The sequence below is a fragment of the Prinia subflava genome, chromosome 11 (genome assembly GCF_021018805.1).
Source record: "Prinia subflava isolate CZ2003 ecotype Zambia chromosome 11, Cam_Psub_1.2, whole genome shotgun sequence".
In the NCBI taxonomy this organism is placed as follows: Eukaryota; Metazoa; Chordata; class Aves; order Passeriformes; family Cisticolidae; genus Prinia; species Prinia subflava.
The window spans coordinates 15474754-15487086 of record NC_086257.1 but is presented as its reverse complement, the minus strand read 5'-3'; the positions used below and the strand labels follow the sequence as shown (position 1 = coordinate 15487086).

Below are 12333 nucleotides of genomic sequence, written 5' to 3'. Positions count from 1 at the left end.
CACAACTTGGGCACAATGTAAAGATGAAGGGAATCTCTACTCTTTCTCATCACCAATGGATCTTTAAAAATGTAACATTCATGTCATATGAGTCAGTGGGAAGGTCTTCCATTATTGCAGTGGACACTTAATGAGCTATTTGGTTTCTACATTGATTAAACTTTGCAGCTGTATTGGGGTAATTGGCTGCTCTTTGGTTATGGTTCCCCTTGGAGGCAGATGATGAAATATCTGCTATGTTCTCCTATTTCTCAGTTTTTTCTGTAAACAGCAATACTCTGTGGGAAACATCAGCTCTGCTTGATGGCTAATTAAACATTAATTTGTGACGATATTGGAGCAGATTTCTAGTTGGTGGGGGAGTGGGCAAAGAAAGGGGAAACTTTTAACAGTCACCATAATTGTCAATAATGAATCCTAATGTAATTGCATTAATTAAAAGAAAAGGGATATGTTCTCTGCTGCTGTAAAGTTAGTTAAAGTCAGTGAAAGTCATGCTGGGTCAAAAAGACTTCATGGCCAGCTGTTCTTGCCCTATGGACAGACAAGTAGTGCTGTCCTGCCCAAAGTATAAAGCAAAAAATTATGTATCCCAGTTCTTATTGTATATTCTGCTGATGAACAGAAATGTTTCACAAATTCAATTTAATTCCCAAGGACGAGTAATTGTAACTCTACCCAGAGAATATTAAATTGCCTTAATGGAAAAATAAACTGGTTTTATTCTCCCCCTTCTCTCCCCACCTTCCCCAGTTTTCAAATAACTTTATGTGCCTCCTTAGTTTATTAATACACTTCTCATCTTGCTGCTGATTTTGCATCTGGTAGCACTTAACACAGACAAGACTCCCAAAGCTTTTGATCAGACATGTTAAGTAAACTCTCAGGACTGTCGGGTCTGCTGCTCTGGCAGATGTTGGCTCGTGGGACTCCTCCTCTCTCTTCATCCCCTGACTGTTCCTTATCAAATCCATCCTGTTGCTTTCATGTGCTGAGGATTGTGGTGCCTTTCCCCACTTATTCTCCGTCCCACAGCATGAAGATTCTCTGGTCAGCTGAAAGGCATTTGTTATTTTGCTGGTTTTTGGTGTAGAGGCCCAGAGAAATGCTGGACTTTTAAAAGCTCCATTTAGCCAGCCTTAACATTTCCAGGACTTCCTTCCATGATCAAAACAAAACAGTGAGAAACCCACAAAAGCTGGATGCAGGTTTCTGTGCCCAAGGTTGAGATATCAGCCTGTGATAAGCAGGGAGCTGGGTAACCCATCCTGAGGCAGAGTAGATGGGGCTGAGGGGACTGGACAGCACAGGACCTTTGTGTTGACATCTCCAGTTTCAAGTCACCTACAAGCACATTCCTGGGCTGCAAGGAGTATTTGTTGAGTGCTATTTGCTGCATCTTCTTTATTGCAGTTGCATAATTGCCATGTGTTTCCTTAGGGGTGGCAGAGGGACAGGGAATATTACAGATCTTCTCGTCCATTGTCCATGTCCCATCAAATCAACCAGCCATCCACTGCTGGCCTTTGATCCAGGGCTTCAGCAGAGCTCACCCCAAGGCCATGGATCCTGTTGGCTAAACTTCTGTGATGCCCTTCCATCCTTTTTTTATCTCTTCTCATTCATCTAATATCCATGGCCAAATCCTCTTGAGAATTCTGGACTAACCACAGGTGTTTGTGGCAAAATCTTCCCTCCAGTGTTAGGGGCAGGAGCTGCTGGGAAGAGAACATAGTCCTGGATTACTCTACTGCTCATCCCACTACCCCCACTAATGTGCTGCTGTTGGGACTGGGGCCCTGCTCAGGATAAGCAGAGAGCATGAGCTTGTTAAACAGTGGTGCACAATGACCACAGGTCCCACTGGCCCACAGTCCAGTTGCTAGCCATGGCATTGGCTCAGACCCAGCCATGTCATGTGAAATCAGGGGTGTCCTGCAACAGAATTGCAGCTGGAGCTTGGATGGCTTGGACAGGGGTTTGTTGTCTTCTGTCATGTTTTGTCAGATCTCGGATGGCAAATACAGAGAGTGAAATGTCCTTTAAGGAGCTGGCTTGGCCCAGGGGATTAGTGTCTTCATCTGGTGGCCTGGAGGAGCTTGGTTGTACCTCCAAGTTCCAGCACCTCTCTCCCACCCCTCTATCTGCATCCCCTTCCCAGGGCTGGTATCCAATTGACAATAAACTCCTTGGGACAAGGATGTTTTCTAGGTATGGTGTGTGAACAGCGTCTGTCACACTGATCTCTAGGGAAATATAAATCTTTATTATAAGGCATATTCATAACTGCAACAGAGTCTTTGCTTTCTTTTACATATGCATCCCAGGAGGCTGAGTGCAGTTGGCTGTAATTTGTGTTGTCTCTGCTAAAAGAAAGGAAGAAATAGGTTTCCAGCTGTTGGGCTAAACCCTGGCTCCAAGGGCTGTGGTCAGTTATTTACCTGCAGAGACTGGAGTGTACCCACCAGCAGATGTGACTCCTGGCAGGTGTCAGCAGGTGCATAGAAAATACAAGTGGAGACTTCATATGAATGTCTCTAGAGCCAAATAAGTCACTAGTGACCAGAGAAAAATGTAAAAGGGAAGCACAGAACATTTTAAATTTATTATTTATCTTGGAGTTTTCTTCCATGTGTTTCTCCTGCTGCTTTTGAAATCCATGTAAACTCATAGCAACCACAGTGTCTTGCAGCAAAAATAGCTCTGCAGCTTAGCAGTGTGTTGTGTGACAAAACACCTACCCCCTTTCTTTTGTTTTGAGACTGATGCCTCCTAGTTTCCTGCTTTCTTGTTATCTGCTTTCTCTGTAATTTTTCTTTTTAAAACTGTTTTTATTATTTGTCCTTTTCATAAGATTCCTACATCACAGTGAGTTTTTACATCAGTTGTTAAGGTTTGGCAAGGTGTCTCATAGCAATGCTTAACAAATAACTGTCCTTCATCTGCTTGTTTGTTTGCCCCAGCTGAAAGCCCATGCAATTCTTTACCACACCTTGTTGCTTTAGAAATGAGTTCAGTCTGGGTACCCAGTGCTATTTGTGTTTTCCAGGAGTGGAGAAATTGAACGTGGGACTGTGGCTACCCCTGACTAGTTGCTGTAGGCGTGGCTGGGTGCAGCTCCCTTTACCCCACTGTGCCTTCTGCAGTTTCTTGTGGCTCAGTTGCTGTTGTGAACTGTGCCAAGGGAAGATATTTGGCACATTAATTGGCCATTTTTGGGACCATATAGGCTGGTGTTTAGTAGATGATCACCCCCACCCCGTTGAAGCCCTGTTCCAGGTAGGCCTGACCTGCCTCTCTACAGTGAAATCTTCAAAAGTGGCTGGAGTCAAAGAAATATTGCTCAGTTAAATGACAGTGGCACCCGAGAGGCACCAAATGGTGCCTTTGAACAGCCCTCTTTAAACTTTTGAAGTGTTTTCCTTTGGTCCTGTTAATATCCAGCAATACAAACCAGGTAAAACTATTCTGTGCCTGAAAAAATGAAAGAGCAAGGGGAAAAAATAAATCAAAACCTAACTTCCCTTTGGCTTTTATCCCTGATGCCATCAAAAGACTAAAAAGGATATTTCAGGCCTGGCTTCAGCCTGATGGAACAGCAGGGAAGTTCTTTTCTATTAGATCCTTGATACAATCACATCTGGTGAAATCACTGCGGTCACATCTGCTGAAATCTTCCATCATTTCAGATTTGTTTCAAAAGACTCAATCTTTCTGTTTTTAAAGGGCACAAATTTTTTTTGCAGCCCTCCTTGGTGCCTGGAACGGAGATTAGGCATCAATCAAGCATCTCAGACCCCCCTTGCCCTGAGTGCTGCAGTCAGCTCGTCTCCATGTGCGTGTGTGGGGGGGCAGCCTCTTGGGACTGTTTAAATTTACATTAGGGAATTTGAAAGAAAATGTTTACACTTGTCTGTAGGCTTAGGGGAGAATAGATGCAGCAACTCTTAAGGGTGCTTCATATTCCTGATAGATGCCCTTCAGTAAGCATCTTTTTTTGCCACTGCAATGTCTTCTGGGGCTTTAGATGGCTTTTGTGACCTTGGAAAGAAGAATGAATAAGAGACTAGGTAGCAGGGGTGTGTGTCTGAAAAGGACCTTGCCTCTGGCAGTAATATTGTTAGAGAAAGTGCAAAGAAAGAGGAAAAAAAAAGGAAAAACTAAACACAACTCCCAGCCTGAAGTATATCAAGACTGAATCACTTCCTTTCTTCTTCCTGGTTAACATTTCTCACCGTCTCTTCTTGTCAGTGCAGTGGATTCTATTGACATCAAACACTTTTCTGTCCCTCACCTGTCCCCAGCTAAAATAGGAAATAAGAACCACATCTTTCTTGCTCTGTCTGCATCTCTGTCTAAGCCCAGTGCCCAAGGCCATGGTGCATAAGGAGAGGCTCACTTCTGTTTTATTTGCTCTTCTCACCACCTCAGTGCCTATCCCAGGATTACAGCAGCCTGCAGAGTGTGGTGGGTGGCAGCCATGGGTGCAGCCTGCTGGTAGCCAGTGGTGGGCACTGAATTCATCAGCTCTGCCAGCTCATCCATGGCTCACTGGCTTTTACTGGAGGAAAAAACAGTAAAGTCTTTTGAGGCAGAAGTCCTTATGTACTTTCTACTTGCTCACAACTCCTGATTTGCCTAAATTCCGCCTGCTCTTCTTGTTACCTTTGTCCTTCCTTTGGCCCAGAAGGCTTTTCTGCTTTTCCCTGTTCCTGGATGTGTAAATGCAAAAAGTGCTGATGTGTTACAGCTCAAAGAGAGCTCCCAAGCACCTCAGGCTCCCAGTAAAACCAATGTACCAGGAGCAGAAGGCACTGTGCGCCCCCAGCTTTGTTTTGAGTCACTGGCTGTGACCTTTGCTAATATCCGTGGTGTTCATCTCCAGTCTTTCACTTGTGAGTTAGGAGGTTATCAGTGACCTGTGATAGCACAGCACGTGGGGAGAGCTGATGCTACGAGAAAGGTTGTGTGTTTAGCTACACTCTGCTGTCTTGGATGTGTCTGCACAGATAAACCAGCACTACATTTCCCACATATGACAGCTCACGTTCCTGGGACACAGTTCAGAGGAGGAGCTGGCCACAGCACTCAGGAAACATGCAGGTGTGCTGAGCTCAGCCTCTGTTAGACAAGGCTTTTGAGGTGGATGGAGAGATGGTGGATATTGATGCTGCAAAATTGCACTGCAATGAGCAAAGTCCTGATGCTCCCAAAGTATCCGGGAGTTTGGCCATTGCCTTGTGTTGGTAGAAAATACACACTGGGGCTCTGGAGTTACTTGTAGCCTGCCACCCGTGTCAGCAGGTTGCTGCTGCAAAGCCACTCTCCCTGACACAGCAACACCACCTGGCACCACTATTTGGCTCAGAGGCCAACCTGGCAGCCCACATTGCGTCTCCCATCACCAGGGGTAATGCCTGGCCCGAGCTACAGCCCTGCAAGGCATCAAACAGGGCATGGAGAGAGGGGAAAACAGAATAAAAGAGAGATGGCTGGGCCTGGGTAGGGAAAGGAATTTGGAGCAGGAGCTAGGAAGGACATCTGGGAGCCAGATTCTTCTCTTTGAGCCCACTGCAAGGGGCTGGCTTGGTTAAATGAGAGACGTTCTTCTGCTGAAAGCTGCAAAATATGATAAGAGTAGGTGATCTAGCGTTGTAGGAAGAGGTGACATCTAGAGAAATCATTGTGCTTTTCATGTCTTTTAGCTTGGTGAATAGTCTTACAACTCTTAGCACAGTGAGGCAAAATTTGAGACACTGTGTTGACCTCTGCACTGAATGTTCTATAATGAATGTTCCTTGGAGTGGAGTGAGGGGACCTGTGGCACTGACTGCTGTTGGGTTGTAGGATTAGCAAAAGGAAAAGCAAATTTTTGTCAGAGCAGAGTGGATTGATGGGGCTTAGGAGTGGATTACCATCAGAGCTGCACTGAGCTGCACACCAGGAATTCAGGGGCAGACAAACAAGCCAAACAGTGAAGCTCTCTGCTGTTTTTCTCTCTTTTGACACACAGCAAAGACTGAGCCAGGGGATAGAAGTGTAGGCGTTGCAGAAGTTCACGTGAGTGGATAGTCTCTGGCGTGAGTAATTTGTTGGACTGGGTTGGCTTACGTTTGCTTTTTGTCGAACTCACATTGGCTGAGCCAAAGATAGCATCCTTTCCCTTTTTAAACCCATTTTTCCATATTCTGCTGGCTGGAAGAGGGGGCGCACAAGCGACATGTCTGCAACAACGCCATAAATCCAGACAGAAATAGAATGAGCAGTTCCCTCTGGTTCCGGTGTTTGTATCTGCGGGGCTCTGAGCTTAACCAGCCCGGGCTCCTCGCAGCAGAGCCGTGTCTGCGCGAACCTGTTGTGCCTTGGGACCTGGCGCTCGGGGTTTGTTCCAGAACAGTCTCATAAAACTTTCATAGCAACGTCAAGACAAAAAGCATGGGAAGAGGAATGACTTAACCCTCTCTTGCTGAAGTTGGTGTTGCAAATGCTCCAGTTTGCCCACGCAGCAAATCCTTCGGTTGAATATAGAACACTGTGGGGAGAGAGAAAATTCAAGGTTTGTGGGGATGGGGAAGAAAAAGCAACCAGGAACCTGTCTTTGTGAGGATTAGCATTTCTTAAATGTCTTTAAAGTCCATTTCTGCCCCAGTAGGCCCTGGCACACATCGGTAGTGTCATTCATTGGCACTGTTGCACTGCATTATGTTTCTGCATTTGTAGAGTTGGGTGTTTAATCTATGTTGATTATGTTTTAATTGAATAAATAAATCAGAGCCCAGAATCAATAGAGATGCTTCTATGCTGTTTTATTTTATTTTTCTGGGTTTCCTAAGGACATTTAACTTTTACAACCTTATAACTTGTTCTGCAGCATTTGCTAGTCAGCTATTGCATAATTGTTCTGGGGAATGAGAACCTGGGAATAATATGGCCCAGAAATGCTAAGAAGCAGAAATGAAATTGGCTGATCTTCTCATCTGCCGCCATCCCTTCTCTCCAGGGTCAGGGTACCAGGCAGGTCCTGTGTGGACTCCAGTGTTATTCCTGGGTCTGCCATTGGCTTCATTTATCACTTCACATCTTGGGGCCTTGGATGCCCTTTGCATCTCCCCTCTCCTTTCCAGGCTGACTTTTGGCTGCTTAGCTTCAAGATTCTCTGGAGTGGAGCAATCCCAGATTTTCTGTCTGAGAAGCCTGTGGCACTTACAGGCCAACAACTGGAAGATGGAGAAAAACCAAACAAGAGGCATGAAGTGGAAAAGAAGTTGTACTTTTGCAGATTTAAAAAAAAACAGGTGCCTGCAGTTAGCCAGGAGTAATGGTCTGGGCTAATTCCTGTGAAAAATATTTCTTTTTTTGAACAATGGTTTGGATGGAAAGACTTTGGCTCTATAATAAGAATAGGCAAGAAAAGTTGAGTTTGTAAGTATTTTCTAACCTGATTCTTAGCCTTTTAAATGGTGTGTTCTTGCATAAGCCACAGTGGAGCTTCCATTTTCTTGTTAGTCAAGCCAAATATTTTGTAATCCAATAAGATTTAATAATCATTAGGAACTAATGGATGCCTCAGCACGTATAAGTTTGGCAGATCAGAGACTGCCCACTTTACATAGCCTGTTTCTCTTTGAGCAACTTGCCATTTATGTGTCAGATGGATGACTGGGGAGTTCTTTAAAACAGGTAACGATTGACTGCTCCTAAAATGAAATTTAAATAAAATCTATCTGGAACAGCCAGTGAGAGAAAGGTAAAGGCAAATTTTTGGCATGGAAAATTGAAGTAACTTGGTGAGACTGAAGGCAAACAGAGCTGGATTGTCTGTGGGAAGGTGCTGGTATGGTCTAAACAGCTTTTGCCATTGAAATTAGGTGAGTTGTTAGGTAATTCTTTAATTTTTTTACTACTGAGATTGTCAAGCTCTGAATGAGCTCTTCTGCACCGAACTCTGTAGTTGCACGTATGCAGAGAACCTGTGTCCTGTCAAGGGGATTTGCAGACAAATCAAACATGGAAGAACAGAAGAAAACTCAGGTTGAGAAAAGACTTTCAGTGTAGTATTTCACTTGACTCAAGAACTTTGGTTTCTGGGCGTGCCCTGGTGGTGGCCTGGCTCAGTGGGCAGAACAGAACAGAAACTAGCCCCTGGCACCTACTTTGTCCATGGCAGGGATCCTCAGCTGGTTTTCTTAAATTTCCCATTCCTAGTGGAGCTTCCTAATTCCCAAAGCACTGAAAACATTGAGGAGGATGTTTCCTAGCCTTTGCCTGACTTTGTCCCCTGTTGAGAGGTCCTCCTGTTGGGTTGGGCTGTGCAGCACAAAGGTCCTTCCCAGAGGTTTTGGACTAGGTTGATTTATCAAAAACAGCATGTGGATGAGTCCTCTTTAAAAATGCTGATTCTAGCAGGGATTGCAGTGCTGCCCTTAAACAGTAGCTTGGAGGTCACATGCTCTGCTGCAGTGCTGAGTTCTTGGTTTTTCTTTTTGAGGTGGGTGGTGGTCGTGGTGAAAATTCACATCTCTTCCAAATGAGTGTCCCTACCAGCCTGGGTACAAATGGGACTGGGCTGTTTTGAAAGCAGAAAGAAAGCAAAATGTATTGAATTAGGGTTTTTGGCTGCATGTTGGCATTTGCTCTGGGCATGGGCTTTTCTACATTAAAAGCCTTTTCACAAGGACCTTACTTATGTTATTTTGTGACTGCTTGTTGCAAATCACACCCTTCACCTTCAATCTCATAGAAATGAATTGAACATTTTAACTCCTCCTTGAAGGAGCTAATTTTTCAGATGGAATTTGTGAAGAAGTGTTGAATCAGACAGGTACACCTACCAAGAATGGGTTTAAAATAAGAATAGGTGCATGTGGCCAGTCACTGGTTACTGTGGCTTGTAGGTCTGTTCTGTTTGTGCTTGGCCTGAGATGAGAACATGGCAGAAGAGATGCTCTCAAGATCCAAGTGCTCCAAGCCTGTCCCCAGCTTTGTCTTTTCAGACAGGAATCCTTCTATAACACATCTTCTCCATCTTACATTGTGGGGATTGTCCTGCCTCTTCAGCTCAGCAGCAGATTGCTGAATTGCTAATCCTCCAAGTCAGTTTTACACAATGGGACTCTTGTGGCAAATACATGAAGAAAAGCCCCAAAGCAGCATAAATTCCTGTGAGATGGAGGCTTGCTGTCAGTTCTGGAGGGAGCTATAAGATTTCAGCATGTTTATCCCTGCAGAGTTATTGCTGGGCATGGGTGCAGCTCTGTGAGAACAGTAAGAAACCATGTCACAGGCCAAGTGGTTGGAATAACTGGAACTTTTTTTCTTCTTTCAGGTGAATCCTGGTGGCAAGACACTTGAGGAGAGGCGGTCCAGTTTAGATGCAGAAATCGACTCTCTGACCAGCATCCTGGCTGACCTAGAGAGCAGCTCTCCCTACAAGCCTCGGACCCAACAGGTTAGTTGCACGTTGCGTAAACACAGAGTGGGACAGGGGCCAGCACCGACTTCTGGAGTCAATTTGCAAAGTGCTTGGTATTTGTTTCGAGAAGGCCTGCCAGTTCCTCCTGATAGCATCCAGATGTGGCTGTCAGTGGGGAGAAGGGTGCAGCTGCTCTGAGGGGGCACCGGCTCAAAAGCTGCCGCACCTCTGAGCTAAGGGCCTCTGATCCTGATTGTCAGATTGCCACAGAGATTGTCAGAAAAATTCTTGCAAAAAATGGCATTTCATTTGCCTCAACTTTCAACCAACAATGACTTGTGAATTAAAACCTTCTCGGTTCACAAGTACTTTTGTGCTTTTATTTTCTTGTTTTTCTGTTCTGTTGACTTTTGTCTGTCGTGCTGCCAGAAGGATCCAGATATCCGCATCTCACGAAGTGGCTTGGATCAGAGCTCAGCTGTCAGGGTGGCTGTAGCCCAGCAAGGCAGACTGGAATTCACACTTCTCTGCTGTGTCTAGACGAGGACTGCAGGGGTGACAGCGACTTGGCTAATTTTTGTCACTCTTCTAGGTAGTGCTTGAGTGGAGCTATTTAAGTTCTGGTGAGATGTCATCTATTTATCAGAGGAAGTGGTGACACCCCAGTGGCACTTTTAACAGGGAAATTCTTGAGATTTCATGAAATCATCCTAAGATATGTTTGTGCCTTGTCTTTCCTTCCTAGTCTCATGACTGGTCTCATTTCTTACACGTGTGTGGGTCTGTAGGCTGTATTTGTCTTAGTAAAGCCCCAAAAGTCAAAAGTATCAAAGGGATAGGTGAGCAATGGGTGCACACACACCATCCATACAAGCCTTCTCTTTGGTTTGTCCTTTTTGGTTGTTTTCATCGCTCCATTTTCTTTAAGTAACTGAGAACTGATACTTTTGGAGCAGAACTAAAATAGTGATTGGAGTCTCGAGACTGGCTTGTCTTCACGTCTGCAAATGGAGCAAAAGCAGAGCAAAATCAGATTTGTGCTCTTTTGAAAATGTCCCCCTGCACACAGAGGCTCTGGATTTCCATCCTTTCTGCAGGGACCTCCCTATAAACTTGTCTTTCATTTTAGTGGCATGTGCACAGTTATTTCATAAACCTTCAGGCTTGTCCTTGAAAATTAGCCCAATTTGGGTTAGTCAGTCAAAAAGACCAACAACGTAAACCAGATAAAATTCAGCCCTCTTCCCTTTTTGTTGTTGCAATAAATGAGATGAGTTCTGCTGAGGCACTGTGGTGAATAATCCATGTTCAATTTGTTTGCATGGACCAAGTACACACCAGTGCCCACTCTTACTGGGGAATGCTTTATAGATTTAAAATGCCGCTAGGGTTGGGTGAAAGAGATTTGTGCTCCCCATTTTTATCAGCAGCGCCCGCAGTCAGCTCTGATGTCTTTGTGGGGACATGTAACTTCTGTACCCATTTCATGGAGCATCTGCAATTTTCTGACAGTGCTGCTGTTTCCTGGTATTTCTTCCTTTGGGATCTGGGGTTCTGTGAATAGGTTGTTTTTTCACTTTTATTTTACGCCTTTAGCATTAAAAGAAAAAAGTAAAAATCAAATAAGTAAAAAAGTAAAAATTCAAATGTGAACTTTTGCAGGTATATTTGAGTTTCTGGAGGATTTGAAGTCATAGCCCAAGTTTGGGACTTGATCTGACTTCTGAAATTCATCACCCTCCACGATGATGTGGTCATTCCCATTCATGCACATGCTTGTCCCTGTGGCTTTCTGCTACAACTCGGCTGGGGGCTCTGCAGACTTGTCACCTGCACCCAGGAGCACCTGGCTGGAGAGGCTCCCGGTGCACTGCACACTGTGTGGTCTGGTGGGCAGAAGAAGCTGAATTCCATCTTTAGGATCAAATCCCAACTTGATTTGCTCAGTCTATCTGACTTTTCAACATCTCTTGGTAACGATGTCCTGTGAAAAGTACTGCTACAGCAACTTCTAACTAGAGCTGTTAGAGAAAGAAAATGCCAGAGTTGGGTGTATCATCTGCTGTAATTAAAGAGTACTCAACAGTCCTTGAAAGTTGGAACTAGAACGTAAAGCTTTGATATTTTCCTTTGTTTGATCTGTACTAAGTATTAAAACTGGTGAGTCATTTGATGGTCTTATAGTAGGATAATAGATTAGGCTGCAAACTGTAAGGTACTTACTCAGAACATCAGCACATTTATTGGATTACACCTTAGCTGACCTTCCCAAATTTATCAGGATAATGGCTGCAGATAGGAAAAAAGAGTTACGACTTGTTTTCAGAGAAGACGTTTTCAGTTGTGCTTACGCAGTTAAAGCATTATAATAATTTTATGGGAATACCTTGCCCTTGGGGATACTCCTATTCTGGAATTAGAGAAATTTTACTGTTACGTTACTTTTTTATATTATCTTCAAGACCATTTCAAAGCGACATAAGATAAATCATGACATAGCCCTCTCTCACAGGAGTAGGAGTAATAGCAAGGTAATGACAAGCAGTTCATTTAACACACGCTGTCCATTGGCATAAATTCACACAAAGGGAAGCTCTTTTGATCCTTTTGGTACGAGTTCAAGATTGCAGACACACACTGCACCAGGGGGTGCCTCTGACACACAGGCATGTAAGGTTTCTCAGCAAGGCTGGGCCAGCATCAACCCCAGACAATGTACCTCAACCCTTGCTGCTGAGGACATGGGTGAGGGTGAATCTCTGCACCATCCCTGCATTGCTTACCTGGCTGTCACTCTGGTAACACTTTTTGTGTGCTGGGCAAGGGACGAGGACACTGCCATGAACTGAAATGGACCACCATTAATAGAAAGCAGGGAAGAGTTTGGACACCTGTGTTCAGCAGTGCCCTCCTGGTACCTC

The 12333-nt window shown here is 44.5% G+C and overlaps 1 protein-coding gene across 5 annotated transcripts in view; it reads left to right on the top strand.

Annotated features, from left to right (window-relative positions):
• The window catches only part of LPP (LIM domain containing preferred translocation partner in lipoma), a 331696-nt gene that overhangs the window by 156972 nt on the left and 162391 nt on the right, over nucleotides 1–12333 (top strand). For all 5 annotated transcript variants that reach the window (XM_063408794.1, XM_063408791.1, XM_063408795.1 and 2 more), the window contains one exon: nucleotides 9326–9448. In XM_063408794.1, coding sequence (XP_063264864.1) covers nucleotides 9326–9448 — 123 coding nt within the window. The remainder of the gene's footprint in view (nucleotides 1–9325; nucleotides 9449–12333) is intronic.